We start from the raw sequence: 24,200 nt of genomic DNA on the forward strand, positions 1-24,200 counted from the left end.
AAATCCAATCAATTTCTTGTTTACGTCCAGGCAAGAAGGAGGACAACCACACAGCTTGACATCACAACACCTTTTAAAAGTGTAGAATGGAATGAAGCTTATATACTATTTGCACTTGTCCTTTGTACAAGTAAATATAGTGCAGCTCCCTAGTCAAGCCTTTTTTTTCAAATAAAAACATGACTAGTAAAAGCTTCAAACTTAAATATTAACATTAGAAAATTTCATGGATATAGGCAAAAAGAACTAGATTTACCCTGTTGAAACGCATAATAAAGAAGCCTGCATGTTGGATTACATATTGCAGTCATTTTAGCATAGAGGTACATTTCATTGTTTATTTAAAAGTGACAATGGAGTAGCTCTTTTCTTCCTTAATGTCTTGTGCCACTATTCTGTCAACTGCTGTGGAGAAGCTATTATGAAAGCAAACTCCAGAAATAAAGCTGTGAGAGGTAAATGACCTTATTTTTCTTATTGCTGCTGTGTGTAAGGGAACAGATTTATCTGTTCCTGCAAAGTATAAACCTACATTCCAAAAGATTTATCCGTCATTTTAACTAAACGTGTTACAAACACTGACGTTTTTTGTTTTTTTTTAAAGGAAATGAACTGAAGCAGTATACAATTTCTACTATAAATACATAAGCACGCACACAAATGATTACAGAATAAATATAAAGAGTGGGAGTCAAGGGATATGCCTGCATGCTTGTTCCAGTATTTAAATAAAAATCTGCTTTTAGTACTAAAATCCACTTAAAATCTCAATATTTAGTGAGTTTAGAGAGTAAACACCAGGTGTGAGATCATGCAGGGTGGTGTCTTCAACTGCTCTGCAAACTGCTGTTAGTTTTATTGCATTTCCCAGAGAGATGAATATGATGTCATTAGCATGTGTCCTCGTTTCCTGGTCTAACAGCTGAGCTAAGGATTAGTAGTTAATGTTTTCAGAGTATACAGAAGGAAAAGTGTGATTCTTCATCTCTGCCCAACATTTTGTTGTATATGTGCTTAACTGCACTTTGTTGTGCAATTTTTATGTAAAAAAAAGCACATTTGGTTTTTCTTTTTTTATTCAAACCAAGTCTTGTAATAATAAAACAGACAAAGCACAACATTAAATAATTATAGTAATTGCTGTTTTAAGTAAAAAAACAAAAAAACAAGTGTCTTTAAAAAAAATTTATATGACAAATAATTTAAACATACAATAAAAACTAGAAAATAAAATGACCTTCTTTCTTGGCACAAGTTTGGGGAGAGCTTGTGAGGCATACAACCAGTTAAACAAGCTTTAGATATAAAATAATGATGAAAACTCTTCAAAGACCAGGACACAGCTGTGTGTACAGTAGTGCTTTGAACCAAATCTCACTGTATCCCACTAACATTGTAAAAACAGGACTCTGTGATGCATATCTTATCAAGATGAGTGGCAAAAGGAAGAAACTATTTGGGCCTTGAAGACTGTTTTCTACAGAGGCAAACAATAAAGTCCTCCGTTGTCTGTGAGGAAATCACTGGAGTAGTGCATGGAGGTAATTACACTCCAATTCTGACTGCTTATGAAAATTATGGATTTGCTACATCTGCAACACAGCACCAAATCAAACCTCTAATAACAGATAGTTTGCAAATAACAGCTAAACATCAACTAAAGAAAATGCCATGGTTACATTTCAACATCTCAACCAAAACATGGTCTGCAACATTTTCACAAAGAAGTAACTGATAGAGAGGAATAAACAAACACAGTTTGGCTTTTCAATGCATGCGCATATGTTTGTAAGAAAACATGAAGGACAGAGAAGTCGTTTTTTGTGTGCAAATTCCCCCTTTTTAAACTATTTAGTATTGACAGATTAAATCAAATGCATTATCTGGGTTTTGCATCATTAGTTATTGTCTGTATTGAACATAAAAACTGTCAAACGACCACCAAATTCTTCACATGAGGACAAAAATCTGAACAACTTTTGTGTTTCGTACATAAATAAACTATAGTTCATTGTTTTCTTGTGAGAATTTTGGTGTTTTATGTTTTTGCACATAGTAAAGCAGTGAAGCTGTGAGAAACAAACTGCAGTTAGATATCTCTCTAAACAAGTGACAGCTAAAATGTGTGCTGTTGTATTTTTTCCGTAAACTATAATAAAAATAAAAAAAAAAACAATAAAGGCTAAAGCGAGGAACAAAGGTGCAAATGTGTATCTACAAACAAATTTTGTGTAGATTGAGCAATACTGTACCTGGAAGAAAATGTTCAACCTCTGGCAAAAAAGATAAAACACTGAAAAAATACATTATTAAAAGGACATTTTTTCCGAGTACTGTCTATCAGATTCTGGGGTGTCTTGGGCTTAAAGCTTTGCTTTTTTCTGGAGGGCACAAGTGACACTTTGCATTACCATGTGTAGAGGTCATTCAGCGTTACAAGCACTGGTGGCCTGCATGTGTCTTGTTTGTATGTTTGCATGTCAGCTTCCATCTTCTTGGTTTGGTCCATTATATAACATGCAGATAAGTTGCCTTGCTGTCTGTTCCGATTACATTTTTAGCAGTGCATTTGTAAAATCCAGTATCCCTGTGTGTCGGGTTCTGTATCACCAAAGAGCCCTGGGGGCTGAGATAGTTGTTGCCATAAATGCGAGGTTGACCCATCATTCTCAGCTGTGTCAGGTCAGGCGTTTCCCAGGTGACTGTTGCCCTGGGTGTTGCTATGGTCAGACAGGGCAGCTCCACAGCTACTCCAATGTGAGTGTAGGTCATAGGAGAGGGACCTTTTGTGATGCGGGGTGGGTAGGCAATGACAATCACTGGAAGTGTGACGACTGAAATGGAGGAGGAATCATTGGTGGAGGATCTGCAGGTGTAGGTACCTCGATCAAACACAGAAGCCTGGTTCACTATAAGAGTTCTATCTTCTTGCAAAATGAAACGGCCAGAGTCATCCCTGTCACCCCTGGACAGCACCTTTCCACTGGGCGTGGTCCATGTAAGAAAAGTTTGACCTGAGGAGGCAGGGCACTTAAGGCGGAGAGTCTCTCCACTGATGATGCTGACAAGAGGGGCGGTTCTATAGCTCACTTTGGGCTCTGAGACTGGGGCAAAGACGGGGGGTGAGTTAACTGGCTGAGGAACCACAAGCGGATTCACACGCTTCTGAAGGTACAAAGGTGAAAGTGGCTGTGGAGCTGAATCCAGTGATATTGTTTGGGTTTTTCCCTGTACTAGTCGACTTTGCACTGGTTTGAACTCTCCCTGTGGCTCTGAGATCTCCAGCTCGACCCGAGCCACTGCTTCTTCTCCTTCACTTTTCACTACACAAACCAAAGTCCCACTATCACCCACCTGCACACCCCGAATCTCTAAAGAGCCATTTCGGTGCACAATAAGTCGACTACCGTAAAAAGGAGCAGGCAACATACCATTTCCAGGAAGAAGCCAGGCCTGACGGAGGGGAGGGTTTCCTCGGTATGGACATGGAAGAAGCACAGTTTGACCTTTAACTGCCTGCTTTTTTGTTGTTGTCACCACACCCACTACTGTGTCAGTGTGACCACTTAAACCATCTCTTCTGTTGTTATCATTTGTCCCTCTTAGTTCACTATTTCGGCTAAAGTCATTTCCTCTAATAGTTTTTGCATCTTCTTTATAACTGGAAAAGCTAACCCTGAAGTTTCCAACATTGCTTGAAATATCATTTAACCTGCCACTGTCTCTGCTGGTACTGCCATCACTGTTTGTCCTTTCTGCAACTAACTCATTGTTAATAGTCTCTGGTTTCAATTCCCCAGTTTGTCCTCTAATTGTGTCACGACTGTTACCTGACCTGCTGCTGCTCCTCACAGACCCACTGCTTTTAATGCCACTATTTTCATCTTCAATACCCACATTCTGTGTCCTGTTTTCCCCAAAATGTATTCCAGTGTTACCTCCACTGACAATCCTGTGAAATCCTCTTTGACTATCACTTCTGATGGTTGGATGGGACCCACTAATTGATAAATTAACACCATTACTCGGTGACATATTTCTTGTTCTGCCAAAGTCATTGCTATTACTGTTGTTGTTACTCTGCAATTTATTTGGAATAAATCTGTGCCCAGTGATCCTTGGATTGTCAATGCTATCTCCTGGCCTAGTGGCATACGTGGTGCCATGCTGATTTGTGCTCCAACCTCTCTCTCCCGTTTGACCATAGAGCCCATAAGTAGGGGCTTCAACGTCCAAGCTCACTACCTTGCTCCTCTCCCCAACTGAATTGATCGCTCTGCATGTATAGTTTCCTGAGTCACCCTTTTGGGCAAAACGAATCTGCAGAGTTCCATCTGAACCCACCACAGAACGCCCAGAGTAAAAGCGAGATCCCAAACTCTGTGGTATGGCACGGTGTGTTGGCGAAAACCACATAACTTTTGGGACAGGGTTTCCAGTGGCCAGGCAGGGTATTGTGACAGTTGCTCCCTGACGCACTTTAACAATGCTGGGCCTTCTGTCTTCCGTAAAGGTTGGAGGAGATGTCATCGTGACCTTTACTTTGACCTTAAGGTATGAAAAAATATAGGATGATGAGCAATTTAGCCTCACAAAGTATATATTTTTTTACTTTTAATCCTTAAAAAAAAAAATCCTACTAAGTACGGTTTGTGGAAAAAGTTAGTTATATGCTTTCAAGATAAAATAAAACATCTCACCTTCATGGTGTCTTGACCCTCCTGGTTCTCAGCATAGCAAGTGTACTCGCCTTCCTCTTTGATCCCCACTGCTGGAACCAGTAATGTCCCATTGTCAAACACAGTTAGCCGTCGGGATCGCAGTCCTCTGCCTTCCCCATTTAACACACTGTTCACCATGGTTCCATCTGGCAGGCTCCACTGAACAACTGGGTCAGGCAGGCCGAATGCCTGGCAGTCCACCTGCAGAAATCAGCATCATTATTGCATTTGAAGCTTTTTTTTCATAGTTTGATTTTTCTCTCACTTTTTTTTTCATTGAACTCCAATTTTCTTTGTCTTTTCCTAGAATTTTATGTCTGCTTTATGTTTCCTCTTGTTGTTTTATGTTTTGTTTTTTGGTTGTAATGTGACCTTGGGTGCCCAGAAACGTGCCATATAAGTACAATGTATTATAATTACAGATAAAAAGTAAAAGATTTTGATAGATAAGGTAAAGGTTTGAGAATGTAAACACTTACACAAGGGTACTTTAAGTGCAGTGTTATGTTATTTGGATTTTTTATATATAGCTTGCAACAATTGACATTTATTTTACGTTTCATTCCCACTTTACTTACAACAATTTGAAATATGTTTTGCTGTATTTGGGATTGATGAATTTGAAATTTAAAGTTTTATTGCTCTCACTGGGAACAAGGGACTTTCTAGTTCTATCAGTGGAGGCAGACGGTGACAACGGCCTGCCACTGAAAGTGCTGCTCTGCTGACATAGGACTGAGCTGAAATGATAACTACAGTAGCCAGTGAACTTTAACAGGATTCTTAACTGCACCGCTGTCCCCTGAGAATCATGCTCAGAACCAACCAGTAAGGTTCCTCTAAGAATGATAAAAATAAATAAGAACATTTAAGGTATATGAAATTTGGTATTTTCATAAACATCTCCATAAATAGAGCCAATTCTATGGCTAAACCCAATTTAACTCTGCATTTCTTCCACTGCATCTTTTTGTTACCATTTTTGGTAATACTATTTTAAAAGAATATATTTTTCTGACAGATTTGTAGTTTTTTTTTTTTTTTTGAAAGTGCAGCAGAGCCAGAGTAGTGTTCCCAATAAAAAAGCAGTAAGTTTGTCCCTCCACACTGCTATGCACACTAATCCTGTCCTCTGTGTGATGCTAAACTCATGAACATTAACATACCCAATGTGAGCGAGGACTTTTCCTGCTCAGCAGTTCCCCAGTTGCATGCTTAATACAGCATTTTACATTTTGTACGTGGAGTCACTTTTGTCCTGGAAAAGTAATCGATGATCTTAACTTCCCCCATTTGCACACTTTCTCAGACAGTGTATGTTGAAGCTTTTTTTTGTGATATTTGCCAATTTTGTTTATCTCATTAACATAAAATCTTGTCATGCTGATACATATCACTAAAAGGAAACTTTTTTATTGCTGTCATGATTTGTTTTCCAGTAGTGCTCAAAATACTTGTAGTTTTCTACTATGATACTTTTTCATCATCATGTGCTTTTTTTTAATATCCCCATTCATTCATCTGTTTTTCTTTTTTTTTCCTTTATAATGCTCAGAGAAGCAAAGCTGCTGGAATCCATCTGACCCAGTTGGGCTCAGATTAAAAAGTGTTACATCCTAGAAAAATATGAGTCTGTCACATGGTCACACAAAGAAAGAAAAGACAAACTACCATCCATCAGTCAATTTAGAGTCCCCAAACTAAACATCTAAACAGATTTTTGGAGTTTAAGGGTGAACCAAATCATTCTTTCGGTAAAAACATTAACTCCTGGTGACAGTGCTTTTTACTTCACTGCCCAACTTTAAAAGTTTTAATCTTTAATAGTTGTTATGTTTGGACTGTTTAATAAAAACATATATAGAAAAATGTCTAAAAGGTCAAAAAACATGCCATCTTATTTATTTAAAACAGTGTATACCCCCAAAATGTTGAATTTTTTAAACAAAATTCTTTCCTGTGATTTTAATTTTTAATGCAGTTCACCTTCAGTGGTTTGCCATAAAACACCATGTGACTGAGCGGTTGCTTTGGTTCGATCTTGGCAGGCTTTGTGGCTACAGCAACACGTAGGAGGCGGTAATCATCTGCAACCTTGTTCCGTGCGATACACAGGTAGTCTCCGGCATCGCTCTGCCTCACCGCCTGGACTGACAAGGTCCCGTTAGGATGCACCTTCAGACGTCTATCAAAACTTCAAGTCCAAGGCACACAGAAAATTTCGCATTAATCATTAAGAGGTCAAACTAGACGCATTTTTAAAAGAATTATGTTAACACATAGAATGTACCTGTAGTTTGCGTCTACCAGCTTCCTGCTGGGAGTCCTCCATATAATGACTGGGACGGGGTTGCCAGTTGTAGTACAGTGAAGCAGCAAAACACCCCCATAGGGGAGAGAGAAGGTAGGTGGTGATGTCGATACAATCCGGGCTTTAGTGAAAGGTGAGACAGGCAGGGGGTGCAGAGGAGCTTTTCTGACTACAGGGAAAGAGGAGAGAACTCTTGTTGTGTTTATGTTGGTTGAGATGTTAGTTTTATTTGTTGGCACAGTGGAGGAAGGGGAAAGAAATGAGTGATTTGTTTTTCTGAAGTTAGTAAAGTGTGTGGGGGAGGCAATGAATGTTTTATTGAATTTAGAGGATAAATTAGAGAAAGTGTTCCAAGGGCTTGCGGGGAGCAACAGGTTTGAATATCTATTAGTGGGATGTGGAGAGGAGGACTTAAAGGAACTCAGAGTATCTGAGGGGCTGCTGGGTATAGGGAGAACTCCTTTTTTTGAAGATAAAGATGAATTTTTAGAGACGGCTTCTTTTGTATCTTCACTTGGGATTTTCTCGTCAGTTCCCCCTGTAACTTCCACCGTCACTGTCCTCTTAGCACTCCCCATAACATTACTAGCTGTGCACTCATAGTCCCCCATGTCCCTTGACTCAACACTGCGAATATGCAGTGTACCATTAGGCAGAACAAAGAGGTTGCCAGGGAGGAACTGAGACGGACGAACAAGGGTTCCGTTGGGGATTCGCCATCGCAGAGTTGGTGGCGGAGCACCTCTGGCAAAGCAGTGAACAAAAACAGACATCCCTGGAGGCAAAAGCAGGTGTTCTTTTCTGGGTTGCTGTATTACTGGTGGCAAAGAAGACACGTGCACACGCACAGAGGCACTTGCAGAACCAGCCGAGTTGGAGGCTACACATCGGTACACTCCCCTGTCACTCGGTAGAGTTGCAGAAATAAAAAGGGTTGCATTTGTGCTCATGATGACTCGATCCGAGCGGGTGCCAGGAGTTAGAGTAGAACCATCAGGCAGAACCCAGGAGAGCAGAGGGGAGGGAGCTCCGTCTGCTTGGCACTCCAGGTGAACTTCTCCTCCTTGATGAATGGTCACCTCTCTGTAACTTCCCAGCCTCATTCGAGGAGGGCGGGTCCAGACTTCCAGTGTAGTAAGCAACCTTAAATGATGAAACAAACACTTAGCTGTTATTAATAATGAAAACATAAAAAATGGTTATTGTTGTTGGAAATATATTTAAATAAGAAAACAGTGCGAACATTTAAGATATCATATTGGAGAAATATAAATATATGTTATTTATTTAAACATAAAGTTTTTGGTAACACTTTATATTAAGATTCCTTAACAAGCTTTGTTAACACATTAACAAGCATTATAAATGAATTTATAGGGTGTTAGTAAGACATTTATTAGTACAATAAGTCTAATAAAGTTTATTAAATTACTTAGTTAACACATTTACAAGCATTATTATTAGGATGTTTTTAAGATGCTAATGATGCATTTACTGATATTATAGGTGCCTAACAAATGTGTCAGTGTTAATAAGCTTAATAAGATTTATTAACAACCTTTGTTAACAAATTAAGAAGTATTATTATTGTTTGGGGTTCTAGTAAGATATTTATTAGCATTATAGATGCCTGACACAAGCCTAAGTGTTCATAAGCTTAATAAGTTTTAACTAACTAAACTGCTTATAAGCTTTACAAATGTATTAATTAACTTTGTTAATAGTTTATTAATTGTTTTGCAGCACCCCATCTAAAGTGTGGACGTTTTTTACCACAAACAACCACAAAGCATAAAGAACTTTATGACATTAAAACAGACTAAACATACACAAATCGTTCTGTAAAAGATATATAATAATTTATTTCAGACAAAAGATTTTTTTTTAAAAACATATATATACTGGTGTTGGATGACTAGCATCATAGCTAATAACGATAAAGTATTAGCATCTATCCTGAGTGAAACAGTCATTGCAAATCCCATCACCAGCAGACAGTTCTCTGCATTCAATGCCAACTGCATTCAACCACTGTTGCCTTGCTTCAAAGTCCACAAAAAAGTTGCACAAGCCAGTCATTTTTGAAGAACGAAAACAATAAACCTACAGGGGCCATGCTAAAGCTAACACGCTAACCTGCCCATCTTTCTGAAAGGAATCAAAGATGGGCAGGTTAACTAATGTCACCATTGGCTAATGAATCTGTCAATCAAATTCATCAGCAAAACAGGCGTGCTCACTTTCAGCCAATTGAATGGCCTCTTGGACTTTCTCTAAGCTTTCACACAGGTGACGAAAAAAGCCCCGCCCATCTTTGATTCTGTACCGGTCGGTCGTTAGCGTGTTAGCTTTAGCATGGCTCCTGTAGGTTTATTGTCTTCGTTCTTCAAAAATTACTGTCTTGTGCAACTTTCTTGTGGACTTTGAAGCAAGGCAACAGTGGTTGAATGCAGTTGGCATTGAATGCAGAGAATTGTCTCCTGATGATGGGATTTGCAATGAATGTTTCACTCAGGATAGATGCTAACTTTATCCTTATTAGCTATGATGCTAGACATCCAACACCAGTATATATGTTTTTAAAAAAAAATTATTTGTCTGAATTAAATTTTTATATATCTTTTACAGAACGATTTGTGTATGTTTAGTCTGTTTTAATGTCATAAAGTTATTTTTACAATCTTTATGCTTTGTGGTTGTGGTAAAATACGTTCACACTTTAGATGAGGTGCTGCAAAACAATTAATAAACTATTAACAAAGTTAATAAATACATTTGTAAAGCTTATAAGCAGTTTAGAAATATGGATTTAGAATACAATGGTCTGACTTTAGGTGTTAATAAATCTTATTAACACTTTCAGATATTTGCAAGACATTTATAATGCTAATAAATATCTTACTAGCATCTGACACATTAATAAAGCCTATTAATTTGTTAAGTTAGTTAATAAAACTTATTAAGCTTATGAACACTTAGGCTTGTGTCAGGCATCTATAATGCTAATAAATATCTTACCAGAACCCCAAACAATAATAATACTTCTTAATTTGTTAACAAAGCTTGTTAATAAATCTTATTAAGCTTATTAACACTGACACATTTGTTAAGCACCTATAATATCAGTAAATGCATCATTAGCATCTTGAAAACATCCTAATAATAATGCTTGTAAATGTGTTAACTAAGTAATTTAATAAACCTTATTAGACTTATTGTACTAATAAATGTCTTACTAACACCCTATAAATTCATTTATAATGCTTGTTAATGTGTTAACAAAGCTTGTTAAGGAATCTTAATATAAAGTGTTACCAAGTTTTACTGAAAAGAAAGGTTCAACTTTGGTCAGTTTAAAACACATGAAAGGGTGTTTGCTAAGAAAATTACAAACAGTGGATTACAAAATATATATCTAGTACAATAAATCTCTATAACTCACTGATTTGTCCATTAATTCCTTAAGTGATATCAGCATTCTCACCTGTCTCGCCCAAGGAAGTTGTTTGCACTGCAGATGTATGTGCCCCGGTCCGGAGGCTGAACATTTTTTATAACAAGTGTGCCATTTGGCAAGACCTCAAAACGCTGTCCTCTTGAATGTATTGACATCATTGCTCCTAACAGAAAAAAAAAGCCAAGGAGAGAGGCAAAAAGTCAGGCAAGCAGACAAAGAGACCAGTAATGAGTGATGAAAAAATAAGACACATTTGGAAATAAAATGAAAAAGCAAGATTTAAGAAGTTAGGAAAAAAGAAACTGCGCACACCGAGTAGCATAGCATGATGTTAAGTCTGTGATGCGGTGCTCCAAATGTTCCATTACCTGCTTCCAATGTCATTTCCACATGGCAAGCAAGAGAAAAGCCTATTATAAGCATGCCAGTGTAAAATAATTGGGTGTTGATATTTTTACTTTCACACTAGAATATTCACCTTATTTTTTCAAAACTTACTCACTCTGATATTAATTTACATTCACAAAAATAAATGCAAACCCTTTTTTGTTTTTACCAAATTTTCCTTTGATCCAACAAAATAACATATTATCTTCACTGCTTTTTATGTGGTGTGCATCACTGAATTATGGCTAATAATAAACATTTACCAGTTTTCCTAGAAACCAAACTCAAGGCTTAATGTTCCGAGCGATCTGAAAGATTTACATGAGAGCATAAACTTCTATTGATTTTTCTAAAGGAAGTAATTTAAAAAACCTTTTTCTCCCACATACACAACTAATGTAATTAAGAGAACTCTTTCAAGTGTGTGCTTGAGTATATGTCTTCTGAAGGCTGTGTACCTGTGGCAACCTTGGTCCATATGATGGAGGGCTTTGGCTGTCCTTCAGCTTCACAAGCCAGCATTGCAATGCTCTCTGCAGGAAATGAAACTGTTCTGGTGTGTGGGTCTGCAATTCTTGGTCTAGAACTCACAGCTGGAGCCTGTAAACACAGAATTTGTTTAATACATTGTTAATGTAACCCATGTAGCAATGCCAATGAAATAAACGAAGTACAGAGCGACAAAAATATCTGGCTGTCAGATTTTATTATAAAACTTATCCTAACAGCATAATAAAATGTAAGAAGGAAGAAATGTGAAGTACATAAAAAGTAATACTATTTTGCTAAATAGAGTGAGATTTTGTAGAAGTGTTTTTAGAATTTTTAACCCAAACAATTGACATCTACAGTGCCGGTCTTAGTTATGACCAAGAAGAGACCAGCTTGATGATGTGAAGCTAAAAAGCTAAGAGGTTTATTTTTTTAGGGGATTTGTCTTTTCTTAAAAAGCATAAACTAAATTAATTAAGATGCACCTTTTTTTAACCCTTTCACAGCAGAGCTTTAGCTCCAATGTTTACATTCTTTCGACTACTGTAACTCTTCAGGGATGTACGCAATTTATGCAATTCTTTCCAAGAGTAGTATGCTTACTCAATCAATTTAAATCAGCTGTTTCTGTCGTGGAGAAAAGCGGCTTTGTGCCAAAAGTGTTTCACATCAGCTAAAGTGTTGCGTATTGGTGCAAAACAGAGATGAATAGCTGCTTTTCTCCATGTCAGAATCAGCTGACTTACAGTGATGGCGTAAAGGGTCGAAGTTTCACGGTATGTCAAAGATTGTTTTTTATTTATGTGAAATCATGTGTGCAAAATGGTTAAAAAAATCTAATTATCCTGATTTGTATTTGCAATAACTTAATCCACTCCAGCTTGACAATAACACAAGTTAACTCTCATATTGCTTTGAAACAATGAAGATATTTTTTGCTAACTTTTATCCTGAATCCAAATTAGAAGTCTATCCAGCTGTGTATCAGTTATACAGCAAACTTACTTTCTGTTTTTATTAATGAATTAAACTTTCTTTCATGTCAGAATTTTCAAAACTTCGGTTCCATACTTAAGGCAGAGGCAGACAGTATAATTATTTAGGTCACCAAGCATGTAAATACTGCACAAATGTGTTATTCAAAACACATATCAAGCAAATTACCGCTTATGGTAGGTTTGAACTATACGCACTGAGTACACTAATTGTACTGATATTCTGCATAGCTGTGATAAGATATTTAAGAATTGTGATTTTTCACCAGGTAAAACAAACTTTAACCAGAGACAGGCAAGAGTTTGAAGGGCATGTCTGCCACTGTTTATCTTTGCTACACTTTCTTTCCTTCATCCCTACCAGCATCCTCACTGTGATACTAGCTCAGCTGCACTATTTACAGAGGCTGATTGAAACACTGTTTAATAAAGCCATGTTGTTTACATATCTGACACTTTATAGTGTTCATCAGCGCTGAAACATACAATATATATTTTTAATTCAGATCTAAAAGGTGCGATTCAGCTGAGGAGAAGTCAGAAGTTATTTATTGACTTTTATTGAAGGTTATGTGAGGCCTATCAGATTCCTTAAACCTGCTTTTTTAATGTCACAACACAGACACACTGCTGATTTCCTGATATTTTTGACACCTGCTCTGTGCATTTGCTGGCTATTTCCCCATTTCTGCGTGGCTATATGAGTATTAAAGGATGAAAGAGGTCTGGAGAGGCCTGAAAACCATCTCTGGACACAACTCAGACAATAGGTGCAATCTGGGTGATCAAGAGTGGGCAAACCACCTCAATTTATTTTTCAATAGATTTGATCCAGGGCCCACTCTCCCCACAACTACCCAGACAACATCGCACCATTCCAAATCCCCAACATGTCGGTCTCAGCTGCCACCCCCACCTACTCATCAACGTCCGTGCCATCACCATTACACATCCACATGACAACATTAACACTTTCCCCCCAACCCCTTCTACAATCCCCCTACTTCACATTGCATAACTGCCAGCACTCAAACCCCCCTACCCAGCCTCAGCATGACAAAGGATCAGGTGAGAAGAGAGCTTCGGAGGATCAAGACCAGGAAAGCTACAGGTCCAGATGGCATCTGCTCCAGACTGCTCAGGGACTGTGCAGACCAGCTCTGTACAAGTTCAACCTGAGTCTCAACACAAGCAGGGTCCCTGTGCTGTGGAAAACCTCATGCGTGGTCCCAGTACCAAAGACCGTACAGGCAAGGGAACCCTACAACTTCAGACCTGTGGCTTTAACGTCTCACCTAATGAAGACCTTAAAGAGGCTGATCCTGAATCACCTCCAATCACCGGGCATTGGAGCGGATGACGCTGTCATCTACTTGATGCACAGACCTCTGCTACACATGGAGGAACCTGGAAGTACTGTGAGAGTCACGTTTTTTGACTTCTCCAGTGCTTTTAACACCATTCAACCATCACTGCTCAGGGGAAAACTAGAAGGAGCTGGGGATGACATCCAGCTGACCGCATGGATTATTAACTACCTCACCAACAGACCACAGTATGGGAGGCTCCAAGACTTGTGTCTGCTCAGGTGGTCTGCAGCACGGGGGCTCCACAAGGGACAGTGCTCTCTCCTTTTCTTTTCACACTCTACACATCTGACTTCCACTATGACTCAAACAGCTGCCATACCCAGAAGTTCTCTGATGACACAGCCATCGTTGGACGCGTGTCAGAGGGAAATGATCTGGAATATAAGAAGGTGATCAAGGACTTTGTGGAGTGGTGTGAACTCAATCACCTTCACATCAATGCCACCAAAACAAAGGAGATGGTGGTGGACTTCCGCAAAAAGGCTTCTCAGTCTCCTCCAGTGGTCATTCAGGGACTGGACATCAAGAGGGTGGATGTGTACAAGTACCTGGGTGTGCACAGCAACAACAAACTGGATTGGTCAGACAACACTAGGGTCCTGCATAAGAAGGGTCAGAGTAGCCTCCACCTCCAAAGGAGACTGAGGTCCTTTGTTGTGTGTAGGCCACTACTCAAGACCTTCTATGAAACTGTCGTTGCACCAGTAACTTCCAATGTAGTGGTCTGCTCGTGTGGAGGAATTAATGATAGGGACAAAAAGAAACTGGACAAGCCAGTGAAGAGAGCCAGCTCTGTCCTGGGCTGTCCTCTGAACTCAGCGGACTCTGTAGGTGAGAGGAGGATGCTGACCAAGCTATCCAGGATCCGGAACAACCCCTCCCACTCTCACTATGTGACGTGAGGACCATGAGTAGCTCGTTCAGCCCAAGACTACTGCAGCCCCAGTGCAAAAAGGAACGATACCGGAGGTCCTTCGTCACAACAGCAGTCAGGCTATACAACAACACGGTCTAGGACTGCTGAAACCGCTGCTGTTATTTTACTACTGAACTTCTTATTTCTGATGTGTACTTTCACATCCACTTTCTATTACTACAATTTTATTCTTACTTAATGCTCCTTTTTTTCATACTGCTATATTTCTTGTTTTGGCTGCTGTGACAACTAAATTTCCCTCCAGGGATCAATAAAGTTGTATCTTATCTTATCTTATCTTATCTTATCTTATCTTATCTTATCTTATCTTATCTTATCTTATCTTATCTTATCTTATCTTATCTTATCTTATCTTATCTTATCTTATCTTATCTTATCTTATCTTATCTTATTACCGATCTTTTTACTAATGCTGTAAATAGGTTGTCTGTCGATTCAATCCTCAAACCAGTCAATGCTGGTGGTTCCCTAAGACTTGAAGATGCTTGCCAACAGATCTAATTAATAATATTTGATTTACACCCTTTTGGATTAGAATCTAAAACAAGATATGTTATTAATTATAGAGCATGTGATTTTCATCTCAGTTTTAGCTCTGAAACCGATCTCTTCTGCGTTTTCATCTAAAAGCTTTCACCCCAAGAGGTTTTATTGTCATCTTTTGTTTGCATTTTTGTGTCATTCTTTTCTTGTTTTTCCTATCTAATTGGATCCTGTGTGTTAAATTCACCAAACCTATCGAGCCAGAATTCCTTATGGGGACTGAAACTGGTGATGAGCCCTAATGAGGCAGAACAAATTTCCTGGAGTCTAGCGAGAGTGAGTTTTTATTTTTTGGGTCACCATCTCCTCAAAAGTAGGTTATTATATTTTTTTACACATAGATATTGCAGCAAGTATTTTAAAAGGATCTTAAATATTTTACAACGTTGCAGCAAAAACACATTCAGTTGGCAGAGAATTTTACAAACTGAACACAGAGGTCCTGACTTGGCTCATTCATCTTAAATATATACATTTGATCACAGATCTACTTTGGGCACACCTTCTAAAAAAATATTAAATGTTGTTACTTAAACTGATTTGGACTCACCAAAGGAGCAGCAGGATGCAAAGCAGAAGTAGGATAGGGAGATCTGCTTTTGTGGGAATCTGGAATGGAATTAGCCTCACTGCTCTTCCAGTCAGTGGGATGTTGACTCCAGGCTGGAGCAACAGAGGCAGGGCTTGCTCTGGGGTCAACTTCATCAAAGTGTCTGGATGAGGATCTGGGACTGGTTGTAGTCATTGTTATGGTGGTGCTAGAAAGCCCTCTTTGTGTAGATTCTATTGTATTTAATGGAGCAGTTTTGATCACTAAAGGGCTTGTTGAAGATGAGAATATGGTTGTCATTTTTTTGGAAATGGTTGAAAAGGCTGTGGAACTTCCAGGGCTGATGTCAAATGAGACTGTAGCATCCTTTTTCCTATTTGCAGGATCAGAGGTGGTATTAAACATATCGTCAAGGGGGTTTAAAGTACTGGTTATGGTTCCAGTGGTTGAAATAGTAGAAAAAACAGGAGTTGAAGAGGTCACTGAGGTAGAAGTGGTAGTAGAGGTAATGGTGGTAGTGTCAGAGGATAAAGGCTCAATGGCAAAGGTTGTTGTCGGAGTAACACTATTATTTGAAGCAGACAAGAAGGGACTCTTTGTAGTCGTTCTGTGACTGTTGGAAAGTATGTTCTCATTAGTCAGAGATCCTGATGTGCTGCCATCATAACTAGCTCTCTTGGGAGATGTTGACGTATTTCTCATGATTGTTCTTGCAGTAGGGAGTTTGGAAGACTCTTTGGGGACTGAGAAAGCATAAAAACTGTGAGTGGTAGAAAAGTGGGACTTGTCCAAGATATCCCCCTCTAGATCTTTACTGTGTGTGCTCACGGGTTTTTCAGTACTTTTGGCAGAGGCTGACTTTGTTTCTGCATGAGTGAGTGTGCCATGTGTAAATGTTGCATCATGTGTGTCTGGCACACGCTCCTCTGAAATCACAGTTTTGGACAGAGTGGGGGTTTGTTTTTTGTTTAGAGTGGACTTTTTGCTTTGTGATGTCTTACTAGACTGACTCACTGGGTCTGTGAATGTGGACCTATTAATGGCAAAAGGAGATAATGGGGGTCCCGTAGAGTCTGTAGTGGGGGAAACTGAAGTGCCAGGAGGACTGTAGGACTGAGAATACAGAGATGGATCAATATTTGAAGCATCAATTTGGTTAGTTGTCAATAAAACAGGCATAAAAGTGGTTGTTGGTACTGTCTGTAATAAATTAGTTGGACTTGTCCTAGAGTCAGGGAACACAGCTTGTGGTCTTGGCCTCATGACATCAGGGAGAGGCTGAGGTGAAGTTCCAGGTCGAACCCTGGGCCATCCTAATCTTCTTCGTTTTCCAAGCTTTCTTTGTAAGTTCCAATGGCTTTGATTTCGAGAGTTTGGAACTGCATTCGGCAGAAGTCGCTGACGGGGCCAACTACTACCTGGCCTGGGGTATATTCCCTGCTTTGGGCCCTCTTTTGTTTCTAAAACAATTTTCTTTGCTTCTGAGTTTGAGTGAGGCAGTATAGTTTCATTCTTTTTTATTGGAATTGATGGTGTCTTTGTTACTATTGGAATTGATGGTGTCTTTGTAACTGGGTTTACTTTTTCAGTCTGTGTGTGAGTATCTGCTTCATTTTTAGGAGGTATATGTTTTTCTGTTGGCATTTCTACATCTGTCTCGGCATCTGCATGTGTTTTTATCTCAGTATTAATTTGTGGTTCTGCATGGGGAAATTGAACAGGCTGTGACATTTTGTCTTGTACAACAGCATCATCCTCTGATGACCCTTCGGTTTCTGTTTCTGTCCCAATGTTTTGAGTTCTGTCTCTGATTCCACCACCATCCTCATTTCCTTGCTTAGGCTCAGCCGTGGGGTTTCCTTTTGTGAGCTGGCTGCTGCTGATGTTTGCAGTTTTTTGACGGATCTTAGCCAGCAGATCGGCCCATTTCTGAGGATCAAGCCTGAGTCTGTTTGTGCTTCCTCTGTTTCTGTTCTGAAAGCGGTTTCTTCTTCGCTCAGTGGCTAAAACAGGTCTTCCACCCCGTCTTAAAGGGCCCTCTCTCATAGGACCACGTTGTTCTACTTTTTCACCTCGATACCTTCTCTGTGGATGTGACTCAAACAACACTGGGCGCTCTTTGTTGTTAGCAGGTCCTCTTGGTTCCTCTTGTTCAACATCATCCCCTGACCCTTCTCCTGCTTGATGAAATAAAGGAGCTCGTATTTTAGTTGACCGTCCAGAGGCGGACTGTGGTCCTTTGGGAAACAACATTTCAAAAGGCATAATATGCTTTGGATTTAATTTCAGTGGAAAAGATAGAGAGTCACTTCCATACTGGTTGACCCCAATGCAGCGATAATGACCAACATCCCTTGGAGAAGGGTTGAGCAGGGATAGACTTCCATTGGATTGAATCATGAGCCCCATCGAGGAAGCTAACCCCCTTCTTAGTATGTTTCCATCTGGTAAAATCCAACTTATCTCAGGTTGTGGAGAACCAAACATCTTGCAGGACAGACTGACATTTTCCCCAACTGTTGCCATGACAGGGGGTCCAACCAGCTCTCCTGAGTGAGGAATAGAAGACTCCTCCACTGCTAAGCGAAGTGGGAGAACATCTATATCCCTTCTAACCTCAGCAACACAGTAGTAAATCCCAGCATCTGAGAGGTGTACTTTTTGTAGTAATAAACCTGAAGCTGTGACTTGGAGTCTTCCATCTACATTGTTGGAAGAGGCAATGATTTTGGATCCATCTGGCAGAATCCACCAAACCTTAGGGTTGCCAGAACTGAGAATAGGGCAAGATAATTCCATATTACTGCGTGCTGTTGCAACATAAGATGTAAATGAGTTATTAGATGAAATCAAAACCCATGGATGAGAAGTAATAGAAGATGCAGAGTGGTTAGAGATTAGGTCAGGGGGAGCTAAAACTCTAGTTGTGTATATAAGTTGAACTTTATGTCTACTAGACTGCACTCTATTAAGCTGAATGCCTATGGCCGATTGCAGTAACCAGTGCAGTTTAGCTTTAACAGAAGCTTTGACTCCAGTGTGATAGTATCCAGTAGTCTCTGATGTCTGCTTGTAGCGGTAGGCTAACTCAGGGGCCTTACTAAGCATGATTTCTCGCTCAAATTGAGCCGCAGTGTCACTGTAATAAGCTAGAATCCTCCAAAGTTTTTCATAGCTTTGTTCCACCATAAAACACTCCAAAGTGAGTGACAAAGAGAGGGAGAGGGGAGAAGAGGACGTCACAGACTTATCTGGAAGAAGAGTCATTTCCTGGGAGTCAGAAGAATGAGTGATGTTGCAACTTAGATCAACACTGTTCCCCTGCTGGTCAGACAGACCCAAAGAAACGCTACCCAAGGGTTCTCTGAAAGTCTCGCTTGATTGTATTTCACTGAGCTCAGGTTCCAAAAATGTCTCTTTTCCTGGGGAGTGGATGACGGGTGAAGAGCATAACATTGCTGGCTGGTCGAGCAAGCCCTGCCCTTGAAGTGAAGTTGGCAAGGCACAGACTGGACATTGAGGACCATTGGGGCATTTCATTATGCCTAATTAAAGAAACAGAAAAGGAAAATGGCTTGATGTAATATATGGCAATTCTCCTTTGGCTAATGTAAAATGGCAGTTATACAAATGTATCAGTGCATAATTTGGCTATTTAAGCCTATTAGCAAAAAAAAAAAAATCATTGGTTAAAGTCCTGCATGTTAAGCCTTTATTACCCTTTATGTTTCATACACATTAGCTAATACTATTTCATCTCTCATAAATCAATTCTTTGCATCACTTCATTATCACATTACAATTATTAGCCTATATTTCAGCTGCCGTATGTCAGTGCTGTCATCGCAGATTAGTTGTGGTAGATTAGGTCTGGCATATCAATCAGACACATTTTCATGGTTGAGTCCTCTTTTACATGTCAGTAAAAGGCAAAAGATGGTTTGGGAAAGATAAGGTAATGGGTGAAACCATGAAGTATGTGTGACAAATTGCAGATGGACAGCTAGTGTCATGGGTATCAGGAGTGAAAAAAAAACAAATAGATGTATCAAATAGCAGCTAAAATGCACATAAAATATCAGACACACGTGCATGTAATTGTGGGAGATCAAACTAAAATTAAGAATTCTTCAGGCATGAGAGTCACCTGGGTGAGCCAGACTCCAAGGGAGAAACCAGTTCAGTCTACAGTCACAACTCCATGGGTTGGAGTGCAGAATGAGAGTCTCCAGCAGAGGTGCTGTTGCCAGACTGTCTTTTGGCAAAGTGGTTAGACTGTTGTTGGAAAGGTCCAGATGTCTGTGGGACAGACAGACAGGACTGAGTGAAGACATATGGAGAAAAGCAGGAGTTCACAGTAGTTTACTTAGATAAGAGATGATGAAATGGTGACATCTTAATTTCTTTTCCTGTTTTTATATTCATGTCTTTGGATATTCATGCCAAAACGTTGTCTTAGGTATGCAAGTAGATAAGCAAATGTCTAAACATGGAAGGAAACGTTCCTGATACAAATAGGTAATCAGATTTTTCGTTAACCTTCAGTGTCTGTTTTATAATTATTTTTTTATTGTTTTTATTTATAAGGTAAATGAAATATTTACACTATAATAAAACTTTTCATATTGTACTTTTGTTTTTTCTAACATTTTTCATTTTTTCATTTTGCAGCTAGCAATAGCTTTTTTTGCATTGCCCAATCTAAGAACTAATTCAAAAGTTGTAAAAGCTCACCTGAGTGTAGAAAAATAATAAGTGTTCAGGAGGGACAGTGTGCACAGAGTGTGAGGGTGCAGCTGATGCAGCCTGTTCCCTTGCAGACGAAGCAGCCTGAGGCTAGGCAGCTGGAGCAGGGCCCGGGGGTGGATGTGCTGGAGGAGGTTGTGATCCAAGTACAGGCGCAGCAGTGAAGTCAGCCCAGAGAAGGTCAACGTTGAGGAGATCTCTCTCAGTTTGTTATAGCTTAGTTTTAGGATCTGTGGGGGCAGGGAATAAAACGAGCTGAAGGAATCAAGGATTAGAAGGACAGACATAGAGCCTGATTAAAAAAGCAAATCTAAGCTGGGATCGTAAATCTGTCACTGGACGCCACATGCTAGTAAAATGGGTTTTCAGCAAAGACAGTTGGAAGAGGAAAGAAAAACTAAACGCTCCCCTGCTTTATCTTTTATCATCAATGAAAAAAATGCAACTTTAGTCCATTTTTAGGGGATTGTGTCTAGATCAGGGTTCTGCAACCTGAAGCTCCAGAGCCACATGCATCTCGTTTATCCCACCATTGTGGCTCTTTGCCTTTGAAGAAAAATATTTTGAATACATTATGTTTTTTCAAAGTTTTGGTTGATTTGTTTTAGTTGATAAAGTTTTGTCAGTCATGTTTTTTTACATTTGAGATAACTGAGCAAATTGATAATGAAATTAATTTAATTAATCTATTGTCACGGTGATTTACTATTAGTATAAGATTAAAGCACATAAAGAATTTTTAATTGGGTTCTATACCAATGTTGGTATGTTTATATTCAATAGTAAACATAAAAAAAGGATTGTGCATCAGCCTTAATAGCAGAAAAGTTCATGTCTGACTTCCTAATATTTTTTATTCAAGAAAATATTATGCAGCAAGAAGATTTAATTTGACACAGGGTGCAATTTATTTTGAAACGAACTTATATGCAACTGTCAAATGGAAAACAAGTTAACATTGTTTTATAGAGAAACTTTTACAATTATTCAATTATTGTACATATTTAAAAGCTACATGTTATAAATGAATGGAATAATGGCTGCAAAAACATAAATAAAGTGTATTTTTCTAGACCTTTTCAGCTCTACCTGGGATTTGGTCAGTACAAAACTGGACCAATTGGTTCCTTAAGCATTAAAGATTACAGATCCCCTTTATGTGTTTTGTGTTTCTTGTGGCAAATTGACCTGCAGTCTGTAATAATAAACTTAATCATCATAAAGCCAGGCTACTTATTCATGATTTTTTTATGATGAGTTAAGACAAGGAATGATCAAACTAACAAGATTTCCTCCAAAAATATAAATGAAAAAAATCTAAACAGTTTTATTCATCAACACTGTTGTGTTTTTGTAACCCCTTCCTTGCAACAGTGATCATGTATTGGAAGTATTGACAGGTCCTCAAAACATTTTGAACCACTGTATGCATTACCCATTAGACCTGAGCCGAAGCATTATAGCAGACAACAGTAAAAAAAAAAAAAGGAGGTTTCTGCACTTTTGATGCAAAGGAAGGCTTATCTAACAAATTCATCAGAATCGCAGAATATATGAGTATCAATGGGCATGTTTTGCATATCATACTTTAGGATAGCCTGAGATTCCCTCTCCTGTCGCTATTCTGTTTAGCTAATGATAAATTCACCCTTGAGGGAGGCTACTTAGCTGGAAGACTTCCAGCAGCTGACAGATCTAGCACATGAGGATGTCAGCACGTGGAAATATGGATTCTATTATCCTATCTGCCAGGGAGATGAAGAGAACAACTGCTTGCTGAGTAATATCACTTCCCCACAGAGTGTTAACTCTCCCCTAAAGTTGCCACTAAAATGTTCCGCGTGTTTCCTATCACTGGACCCTTGGAGGAATTATGGCCTTACAGTACTGTGCTCTGGATGTGCAGTATTTAAGGGTAAAAAAAATCTGTTTATAAAAAAAAAAATGTGTTGTGGCTTCGGACCCATTGGATTTCTGCTTTTAAAATATGCTAAAATAAAAAATTTGAAATACTTTTGAGAAGTTTTTTAAATGTTTTACATTTTTATGGGTAGTCATCCCTGTAGGCTGCAAACCTCCAGTCCCACGCATGTTGCTTCTTTAGCGATGTTTCTAAAGCATTTCAAAGACTCACAGCATGGCACTTCCTGCCAGAGGCCAAAGAGTGATGAGAGCTAATTTTGTTAATATTTTACACGTGTGTGAGATACAAGACCTTCATTTCCCCAGTGTCCTTGGTTAAATAAACTACAAAACACCAAGCTGCTAGTTATTGTGTTCTTCTTCTTCATCGTGCTTACCTGAAGTGAATTCATATCTCTGAAAACGGCATCTGGAAGATGATGGAGGTCATTGCTGTGGAGCATCAGAAGTTCTACCCTCCTCAGCCCAGACAGCGATTTGTTCTGGAGCCTGCGAATGCTGTTGAACCTACATGGATGCAGAAACACCATCAACAGAATAATAATACCATTTAGCGTCTCCTGAAACATTTCCTTGAATTATATGGTTACAGTGGTTAGATAAGCCTTCCCACTTGGCTAGTAATTTGACAATAAAATGTCTTTACGCACCCTAAGTTTATGCGTCGTGTTTGCGCGGGCAGGCCAGGGGGTACAGTGAGCAATGATCGAAAAGTGCAGTGAACTTCATTAGTCTGGTAACAGTTACAGCTCCTGGGACAGGACAGACTTCTGGACACCACAAGTGCAAGCACCGATGCAGCCAGCAATGCAGATGGCCAGCAGAAAACTCGATACATCTTCACTCGCAGGATGATGGGTTGTAGACTGAATAATCACTGCCAAATGAACAGAAAGAATCCAGCCATAATGGGGAAAAGCAAAGTGCAACACAATGACAACCATCTGGGACTGCCTTACACAAACAAATTCAGAACAAATGGTACCTTTGTAGCCCCAAATCACACAAAGGGCCATGCAATTTCAACATCAAAAAGAACCCAACGCTGAAAATTACACCTTTTCCATAAGCAAGCCGCTGTTCTTTCCTTCTATGATTTTAACAGATTGTTGGGGAAATAATCTCAAAGAAAAATTCACCATTAGAACTCTGATCCTAAAGTAAAACTTCTCTCTTCCTCTGTCTCATTTACTCACACAAAAGTGCAGAATTGCACATCCCCCCTTTGCAAGCATCAACTCAACTGCAGAGTCACAGCAGCAAAAGGCTTTGCAACCCCATCATATTAAACTTACTCTCTGCAGACTGCAGTTAAAAGCTTTTGAGATTTATAGATTAAAGCCAAGTGTGTTTGGGGTTGATAACAGCATACCTTGAAATCCTCTGGTCCGGAATCCGAAGTTATTTCACGGAATTATTCATTTTGCCCATTAAATCAAGATTTTAATCCAGCCGAGCTGTTGAGGAATTTGACTCGAAATTAGGCATCTCATTTGGCAACAACATTAGACGCGCATGGAAATCCCAGGAAACTAAGTCTTCTGACAACTCCACAAAACAAACACAACTTCAAAAAGGGATCTTTTTGGTAAATCCAACTCGTCTTCTTCTGCGTCACTTAAGATGGAAACAAGCGCGGAGCGCAACAGGCACAGCGATTATTTGCGAACGCCGCACTGACTGTGAAAGTGTGTCTGTGTGCGTGTGGGGACTTGTGCACGGGACAGTGATTGAGTGTATGTGTGTGTGTGTAAGTTCAGGCAGGGGG

The 24,200-nt window shown here is 39.3% G+C and overlaps 1 protein-coding gene across 1 annotated transcript; it reads right to left on the reverse strand.

Moving 5' to 3' along the window:
• Positions 1–1,058: 1,058 nt before the first annotated feature.
• LOC101168083 (matrix-remodeling-associated protein 5) lies at positions 1,059–24,200 on the reverse strand. The gene is made up of 12 exons (XM_011489896.4): positions 23,805–24,200; positions 23,083–23,309; positions 22,810–22,939; positions 20,498–20,739; positions 19,911–20,062; positions 15,764–19,308; positions 11,335–11,476; positions 10,517–10,652; positions 7,012–8,175; positions 6,708–6,915; positions 4,701–4,922; positions 1,059–4,548 (listed from the first exon to the last, which is right to left on the reverse strand). The coding sequence occupies exons 2-12, from the start codon at positions 23,268–23,270 to the stop codon at positions 2,509–2,511; spliced, it is 8,169 nt and encodes a 2,722-aa protein (XP_011488198.2). The 5' UTR covers positions 23,271–23,309; positions 23,805–24,200; the 3' UTR covers positions 1,059–2,508.

Source organism: Oryzias latipes, chromosome 21 (assembly GCF_053564925.1).
Source record: "Oryzias latipes strain Hd-rR chromosome 21, Olatipes_Hd-rR_3.1".
NCBI lineage: Eukaryota > Metazoa > Chordata > Actinopteri > Beloniformes > Adrianichthyidae > Oryzias > Oryzias latipes.